The sequence below is a fragment of the Vipera ursinii genome (genome assembly GCF_947247035.1).
Source record: "Vipera ursinii genome assembly, chromosome: 2".
Lineage (NCBI taxonomy): Eukaryota > Metazoa > Chordata > Lepidosauria > Squamata > Viperidae > Vipera > Vipera ursinii.
The window spans coordinates 170,746,857-170,755,316 of record NC_139513.1 but is presented as its reverse complement, the minus strand read 5'-3'; the positions used below and the strand labels follow the sequence as shown (position 1 = coordinate 170,755,316).

Genomic DNA, 8,460 nt, shown 5'->3' with positions numbered 1-8,460 from the left:
CCAGGTTCAGGTTTGAGAGCAACAAGAGAGAGCCAGTTTCATGTGGCAGTTGGGGTAGTGGCCCAAAAAAACCCAGGAGATTGAGAGATCCTGCCTTAGGCACGAAAGCCAGATGGTCCTTTTCTTGCAGCCCAGCACACCTCATAGGTTGCTGTTGTGGGGAAAATAGGAGGCTGGAGTGTTGGGTGTGTCACCTTGAGCGTTAAAAAGGCAGAATAAAAAATCCAACAAATAAGATCTTTTGCATTTCACAGTGCTACTGTAAGAGGGGTATGGTTGCTCAATTGAGCCAAACGTGATGCGAGCTCAAATAAACTCAGCATGCCCCAAACATGGGAAATGGTATTGTGAACCTGATGCCAGGTCTGGAGGAAATTCCCAAAGTCAGAAAAGTGCTGAGCCTTCTGGAGCTCATCTCAACTCAGCTGTAAAGCGATGAAATAGCTTTAACCAACTCATGTATACCCAGAATTGTCGGTAGTTAACATACTGCCACAACTAGACATAGCAATTTAGGAGAAGTTGTTGTAAGGTAAAAAGGTAAAGGTTTCCCTGTCAGTTTGTGTCCAATTCTAGGGCACGGTGCCCATCTCCGTTTCTTGACCAAGACAGTGTTGTCTGAAGACAATTTCTGCGGTCATGTGGCCAGCATGGTTGTATGCCAAAGTCGTATGAAATGCTGTTACCTTCTCGTTGAAGTGGTACCTATTAATCTATTTGCACTTGCAGGCTTTTGGACTGCTAAATGGTCACGATCCAGGGCAAGTAACAGGAGCTCACCCTGTTGCGTTGAGCTTGGGTCTCAAACCCGGGCTGTCAGCTCTGCAGCTGACAAACCAGAAATAAATGCAAAACCTTTGAAATATCTTATGCATTTTGCTTGCATCTAGTGCTGTCTGCACTCTGTTGCTATGCTAGGACTTATTTGAAATCTCATTAGGCCATACAAGGCTGTTTTGCGTTTAGCATGGGTGTGGGAATACAGCCATTGTGAAGTATTCCATCTGTTGTTAAGTCACAGCATACCATGAAACCACCTTATGTGGGAGATACAATGTTTAGTGTGATACTAGGACCAGAGAAACCAAGATTAAAATCTCTTAACACAACACAAAATGAAGGGTGACCTTGAGCGAATCACGACTGCTCAGAATAGAGGAAGAGTCATCTAAATTGTACTTAAATCACAGAGAAGACATATGTTGCTCCCAAGGTTCAGTCATCTTGAACATAAGTTGTTGACAATTTTTGGAAGACCAATGGGGCTGTATTCAAGGCTTTTGTAAATTCATATAGCTTGGGGGGCTTCAACTGTGCACTCCCTTCTATACATAATAGAGCAGCAATGCCCAGCTTTATTGCTGGCCAACATCAAGTAGGATCAGTAAGGACAAATGTCAGAAAACAAAGGACTGAATAAAATTTATCTTTTAAATAAAAGACCATCTCTGTAAAGTGACTCCTGAATGCATACACACATACGTTTTCACACAAGCCCCCTCATACAAATGCACACAAAACCATTTTCTCCTCCTGTTACTGTGGCAGTCAAGCTCTTCTTCCCACTAACTATATATTGGCACTACCCTATTCTCCCAGAGAAGGGAGAGGGTCTGGCTGTAATAGGCCAGCATGCTTAAAATAGCTGTGAAACTGGAGTGGGCAAGAAGCGCTCTGACCCACTGGTCAATTTCAGGTAAACTATTTGATGCCAGCTGATCGCTGGAATTCTTGCAAAGAACAAGGAAGGAAGGGCCCTGATCTGATCAGGCAAGGCACTTCTTATATTAATACAGAACAACTGGACTTAGAAGATATATTTGGGTTAATCCATCTCTGTTTAAGAGGTCAATGCACACTGAAATAGTGAAAGAGAGACAAAAGGGACTAAGAAGCTAACAGTCTCTAAAGGAAGCAGAGGCACAATTAAAAAAACTCAAAATCCTTTACAAGGCTTGGAGATAAATCAGTGACCAGAACACACATTAGGCATGCAGAAAATTCCAAATCAAATATTGGCAAATCTAAAAAGAGTAGGCACAAATCAAATGCTGCATTTAATGACTGAGTATTATTAAATGCATTTCTTTAAGCTCAATTATGTTATCATTCAAATCTGTGCAAACTCATTGAAAGTTTCATGCTGTGCAGAAAAACACTATTTCTAATTTATCCTTCCAGGGGGGAAAAAAGCAACCCCAATTTATATGCCCTGGCTTAGGAGGAAGTGACATAAACGGAGTATATACACTGTTATCTTCAGTCTGTGACTCTCCTAGCCTCTCACTACAAGGATCAAGATTTCAGATTCTGAGGACTTTTCTTCTTGTCAATGAATCAATAGCAGGCATGGATCGTGAAAACTTACTTCAGGGGCTACAGTCCAGATGTTTGAACATTTGCCTCCTCTTAAAAAAGGTAAAGGTTCCCCCGCACATGCGTGCTAGTCGTTTCCGACTCCAGGGGCCGGTGCTCATCTCCGTTTGAAAGCTGAAGAGCCAGCGCTTGTCCGAGGACGACTCCGTGGTCATGTGGCCGGCATGACTAGACGCCAAAGGCGCACGGAACACTGTTACCTTCCCACCGTAGTGGTCCCTATATAATCATAGAATGCAAAGGGTGCAGCAATCATCAGGAAGGTTTAAAATCCCCCCAAATCATAAGACCTTCAAGTTCAGTGCCCAGATGAAATTCTGAGACGTTACTGTGTTTTCCACTGTGGCAATAGATAAATCGGGGGGGGGGGGGGGGGGAATTGGCATGAGTTGTGTATGAGAGCGAGCAGAGAATTTTAGCCACAATATACTAGCGGTAGATGATAATCTCGCCAACCTGGATTTTTCAAAGTCAATTTCTTTCTCCCTTGTGTATTGCAAATTAAAACATCCCTGATTACTCAGAAAGCCATATGGTTGGCTAGTTCAATAACCTCGTTGTACGCAATCTGCTTTTCCCCGTTAAAGACTTTCAACTTTTTATTATATGACCTTTACCTTCACATAAAAATCAAGAAACTGCACTATTGTTGCAGTAACTATATCCCAAAGACTTTTGTTCCAGCAAAGCCCAGTGTTCTTTCAGTTTACATTCCTCCCCCTGAATGAATACAGGCACAAGCAATCTTATCAAGAGTGGGCTTTTATTTTTTTTCCTTTTTTGGAATTTTTTTAAACCTTAGGTTCCCTTCCAGCAGCAAATGGGTGCCAAGGAAAGAGACCAACAAAAGAATCCAAATGCTCCCTCCCGCCGCCTAATCAACACATTCCAAGCACAAATTAAGAAATGCAAACTAAACCAAAAAATATATATATATTTGTATATATAATTTGTCTTTTTCTCTCTGGGTTGCAACCCACCCTGCTCCGCCTCCAATGACGGCTGGGGTTCTGTGGCTCTCTCCAGTAAGGGGGGCAGCAGGGCACGCGCACACACACACACAGGTGGTTGGAAAAGGAGGAGGAGCATTGCCTGGTTCCACTCCCTCCCATTGCTCCCCAAGTCTTGACAGTAGAAAAATATGGCAGCTGGAGCCACCCTTATGCCAGGCCAAAGCCTTCTGAGCATTCCTGGATGGCCAGTAGCAGCATGTGACGCAGTTTCTCATAGCTTTCATAGGCAGGGAGATCCAGCTGGTTGAAACTGGTGGAAGAAAACAGTAATTAAATGAGGGAAGGCAAGGAACCGGCAATCAGCAAGACTCTTTTGTTTGCAATATTTTTGACAATAACTCCCAGCAGGGATCTGCTCTCCCCTCTTTGAAACATAATCACCACCAATTCAAATTATAGACATATATCACCAATTCTTCAGTGTTTTTTTTTCTCCTTCACCCTCACAGCAGACTTAAGGGGGAGATTAACTGAAGTGATATAAAAATCCCCCACAAAATAATTAAAAACTTCCTGGTATTGCAGGAAAATAATTGCTTAAGCAGCTGCGTCATGGGATAAGTATAAATACACAAAAGGGTAGCCAAAAAATCCCAGATCTTGCCAAAGTTGATTAACGGCTTGGATTCCACAACACTGCTATTCCTTTTAGATTAAGGAGTTATTGCAGAGGGAAGCACTTTAAAAAAAAAAAAAGACCTGGGAGTATTCTTCTGAGAAGTAAACACATCTCTATAATGGATTTTATCCGACACTCCCATTTCCCCCATACCATGTGTGAGCAGAAGGCAGTCTGTCCGTTGAGCGGTCATCTCTGTGGATCTGGAATTTCTGGATACCATTCATACCCTCTAGGGCAGCAAAACCCTGCAAGGGAACCTTGGATGTGCCAGTGACGAACTGCAGAAACTTCGCTCTGTCAGCCTGATCAAAGGAACGCAGTGCTCGCCAGAACCACTGGATCTATGTGGAACAAAGAAAGGAGTGGAGTGCAATGTCAGGAGTTTTGCTTTTGTTCAAAAACGATGACAAATTTAGATCCTCCAGAAAAAAAAATGAAGGACATCCAAAAATATATATAAGGACAATTTAGTCTCAGAAAGGGACCCATTTCAACGAGGCTTTTGTAGAAATAATATGATGAGTTCTGGAATATTTCAACATTGCCCCATTAGATCTTTACATTGCCTCTCGAAATGAAAGATAAACAGGCATCTGCCTGGAACTTGAAAGCCTTACCTGGATGGAGTTGGCTTGATACTTGTGATACTCCGTATTGGATTTCAGGTCATCAATATCAATGGTAGGTAGCCCCGAAATTAGAAGCTCCAGCTCCTGTTCAGTGAAGATGGAGATGAGGCGCTTGGGGATAATCTCATAGAAGCCTTCCAAAAAGGCAGCCAGCTGCTTGCGGATTGCCCCTGCCAGAGGAAAACAGGATGCTTCGTTGGGAAAATTATCCCTTCATTAATTCCTAATTCTCCTTAGAATACAATCTATAAAAATGGATTACTTTCCACATTTGCTCTGCGTGCAATTTTCTATATAAAGTTTACCATCTGTCGTACAGTTAGTCGGGCACAGAAGTTTCAAAAAGCCCAAGAATTGACTGACTACATCCAGGCTGGACCCTGCCCCATCCCGAACGCACCTGTCATTCTCATCTGGCACACCAAGTGCACATATTCCTTCTTGTTTTCTTCAGTCACAAGAATGTTGGCCCCATTGGGCTTGAGGTCACGTACCTCACATACACCAAATTCTTGAACCTATTTGGCAGGGGGAAGCGGGGGGTGGGGGGGAAGGAGAGGAAAGGGCGTCAAAAGAGTGCTAAAAAGTTTGAACCAGAGAATAGGACAAGGCTGCCACTTTAACATGGGGTTACCTCAGTGCTGAAGGTGAGATCATAGCCCAGTGTGGAGACATCATTCTCCAAGAGATACACCAGTCCCTGGTAGAAATGGTAATCCTCGCTCTCCATATCTGTGTACCTGCAGGCAACTGGCTGGGTTAGAAACAACTCCCAGATAGGAAAGCTCAGGAGATGAATCCATTCAGTAACAGTCTTAAAGCAAATGCACTACTTACCTGACTGATTTGCCCAGGATATGCTTGTAGAAGGAACGGGTGAAGTAGCATTCTAGTAACCGATTGTCGTATACTGCCTTTGCCACAATGCGCCCGACAAACTTGAAGTAACTCAGGTGGTTGGGGTTACAGTGGGAAGAAGGATTGATGGTGTAGGTAACCCGATCACCGGGCGACGTACGGAAAAGCGCATACATGGGGTTAAACATCTCCCGTGAGATTATCATGTACCACTCACGTAGCAAGCCTCCAGCATCCTGACCCTCTTCTCCTTCAAATACTATGTACCTAGCAAAAGGAAGATAGCGTACGTACATAATAGCAACTTCAAAGACAGCGAGATGTTAAAGCTGCTGAACTCAAAAACTACAAACACATTTTATTTGACTTTTTTTCCTGGCTATCACCATTCAAAAAGCCCGAAGAATAACAACTAATAATAATGAGTATGCCATGACACTAATTCCACCACAGGTGATAGCAAAATTTCAGCAGCTGGACAAGAATATATTGCTTACAGCCTGTTTTTCATTTCTTCAGGTGATTTGCGATGCAATTCCCGGTAAGAATCTTCAAAGACGTGATCTCGACGCACATGCACAGCCATATCTTCTTTTCTCAACCCCTCATCCAGCCTTTCCAATTCTTGCCGGAAATACCTGCAAAGAAAGATTGAGCATGCAGCATTACTATGCCACTGGATGATCTTCACGGCTATGACCACAAAAATATGAAACTAACCTAAGCATAGTTTTCTTAGGCACGGAAAACTAAACATTCTGCAGCTCGTCTGCAAGAGGATTAAAACATTTTTGCTTTTTACATCTGGGGAAGCAGAAGAATAGCTGTACATTTGTCCCACAACAAAATCAAAGTCTAAAGTTACTATTACTTGTTTTGCACCCATCCCAATGACTAGGATAATTAAAAACATCAAGAAGATTCAAATGCTATAGGAAAATTAACATATTCCAATGTGGAATAATCTGCCCTAGCGCTCAAGGATGGAGCCATACTTCCACTCCCTAATGCTATCTTATTTTTAAAGGAGGAAACCCAAATATTATCCCACTCTGAAACTTACTTCCGTTTGACATCAAAGTCCAACACACGTATGTAATCAACGAGGACAGCAAAGGGACCATCAGCCAGGTGGGTAGTGGACTGGCGCAGAATCTGGTTCAGCACAGTGCGATGTGTCTCTGCCAATTGAGAGAGGTAATGATAAATCCACTGTCTTCCAAACCAGCGACTGATTTTTCAGCTACCCAGAATGTCTTCTGCCCTGAGGTTGAGCCCAATTAACCATATGGTTCCAGTCATGTTTTCACCATTTACAACCCATCTCTTATGAATTCTCTTGCCTTAATCGGGTATGCCCTAGCTTGAGCTTACCTGCAAAGCGGAGGAACTTCTGAGTATCCGGGGGGAGGCTGGAGGAGATATGCATGGATGAAGGCTCCCGGGAGAAAAAGGGGTCAAGGGAAGAGGGTGTGGCTGGAGTCAGTGGGGCAGGTGAAAGTGGTGGGGGTTCATCCTTGATATGAGCCAGCTGACTTTCCCGAGTGTCGCGTACTGGCGGCTTGCTTTCTCGCTCTGTCGCGTGCACCAAAAAGAAGGCCTCCACTGCCGGCTGCAGCACTGTAGGGAAAGAAGAAGAAATAAGCCGCAACAGGAAGTGAGGGCTAAACTAGCTGGACACGTGCAAGCGGCCCAGAACCTTACCAAGCACAGCGTGTTGGTCGTGGGATTCTTCCAGCTCTTTCAGACACTCGCCCAACATGTCCCACAACTCATCCAGACTAAGCTGCTCACTGAGCAAAGGAAGATCTGGAGGACGCTCTTCTTTCTCTTTCTCACCCTGCTGGGACCCTTCCAACACTGTGGAAACAAGGAAGTTTTGAGTCCAGAGAGATTGTGCCTTTAAAAGCAGTCTCCCCCTCCTACCTGAGATACTCTAGATTTGTGACACGCAATGTGTTAGAACACCAAACAAACAAAAGGTCTATGTCCGGGACAAACAGCAATTAAATTATTGCTTCTGACCTAGCCCTGGTGGAGAAAAAAATAATTATATTTTCTGTGGCTAAGGAAAAACAATGGCGTCACGGGCCATTGCAGTAAAACAGTATGGAAACTGGGAAGTGTTTTCTGCCAACATCAGAATGTAATCATTTCTTATTTGACTTTTTCAGCAGTGAGCTGCCGATGTCAACAGAATTCAGGGCAGTGCAAATAAGGATCATGCACAGATTGTCCACTGCTGGCATTCTAAGATGTAACTATTTCGCCATATTAATGGCAACCACCGACTGATCTCCCAAGCTGACGATACTAACCAACCGACTGGGTGTCTTGTGTGGTGGGTGATGGCTGATCCACATCCATTGGGGATTCATCTCTCCTGACAGAACCCTCTGCCTGGTTTGACTCCGACTGAAGGGGGGAAAAAATGACACACCAGTAAATGCTGCAGTCTTCCTAGAACTACTGGGGAAGTAAGCGTTGGGCGGTCAGCCCAATCACTTTCCCAAGACAGGATAGAAAATGGAATCACATAGTACATGGTAGCACTACCAAGTTTCCCACCCACCACAAAGACCAGAAGAGGTTAATCATGCTACTGCACACAAGCTAAAATTTGCAGGAGGAAAATTTAACAAAAAGGCCTTGCTACGAAAGTAGAGGATAGAAAGAAAGCAAGCAGCATGAAATGCATGAAGGTTGATCCCTCATAGTTTGGAGTAAAGGTTTTGCATGCACATGAATGAGGAAGTCTATAAAAGCAAAGGACAGCAGCGAGAAAAAGTGGGATACTGTCATCAGGGCCTTTCCTGCAGGAGAGAACATATAAATCGAAGTTACACGTTGTACTAAAAGCAGCAGCTTGGCTTCAATATACTGCTGACTCTATCTACTCTTTATCTAACAATAGACATAAACAATAATCTTATGCCAATCGTGGCTTGATTAGTAGACCTGG

The 8,460-nt window shown here is 43.7% G+C and overlaps 1 protein-coding gene across 1 annotated transcript in view; it reads right to left on the bottom strand.

The window, feature by feature from the left end:
- Positions 1 to 3,122: 3,122 nt before the first annotated feature.
- Positions 3,123 to 8,460, bottom strand: part of HUWE1 (HECT, UBA and WWE domain containing E3 ubiquitin protein ligase 1) — a 101,247-nt gene continuing 95,909 nt past the window's right edge. The window contains exons 73-83 of the mRNA XM_083356717.1: positions 7,817 to 7,913; positions 7,203 to 7,358; positions 6,873 to 7,118; positions 6,562 to 6,679; positions 5,996 to 6,136; positions 5,478 to 5,765; positions 5,275 to 5,380; positions 5,041 to 5,158; positions 4,629 to 4,810; positions 4,162 to 4,352; positions 3,123 to 3,639 (exon numbers count right to left, since the gene is read on the bottom strand). Coding sequence (XP_083212843.1) covers positions 3,537 to 3,639; positions 4,162 to 4,352; positions 4,629 to 4,810; positions 5,041 to 5,158; positions 5,275 to 5,380; positions 5,478 to 5,765; positions 5,996 to 6,136; positions 6,562 to 6,679; positions 6,873 to 7,118; positions 7,203 to 7,358; positions 7,817 to 7,913 — 1,746 coding nt within the window. The 3' untranslated portion in view covers positions 3,123 to 3,536. The remainder of the gene's footprint in view (positions 3,640 to 4,161; positions 4,353 to 4,628; positions 4,811 to 5,040; positions 5,159 to 5,274; positions 5,381 to 5,477; positions 5,766 to 5,995; positions 6,137 to 6,561; positions 6,680 to 6,872; positions 7,119 to 7,202; positions 7,359 to 7,816; positions 7,914 to 8,460) is intronic.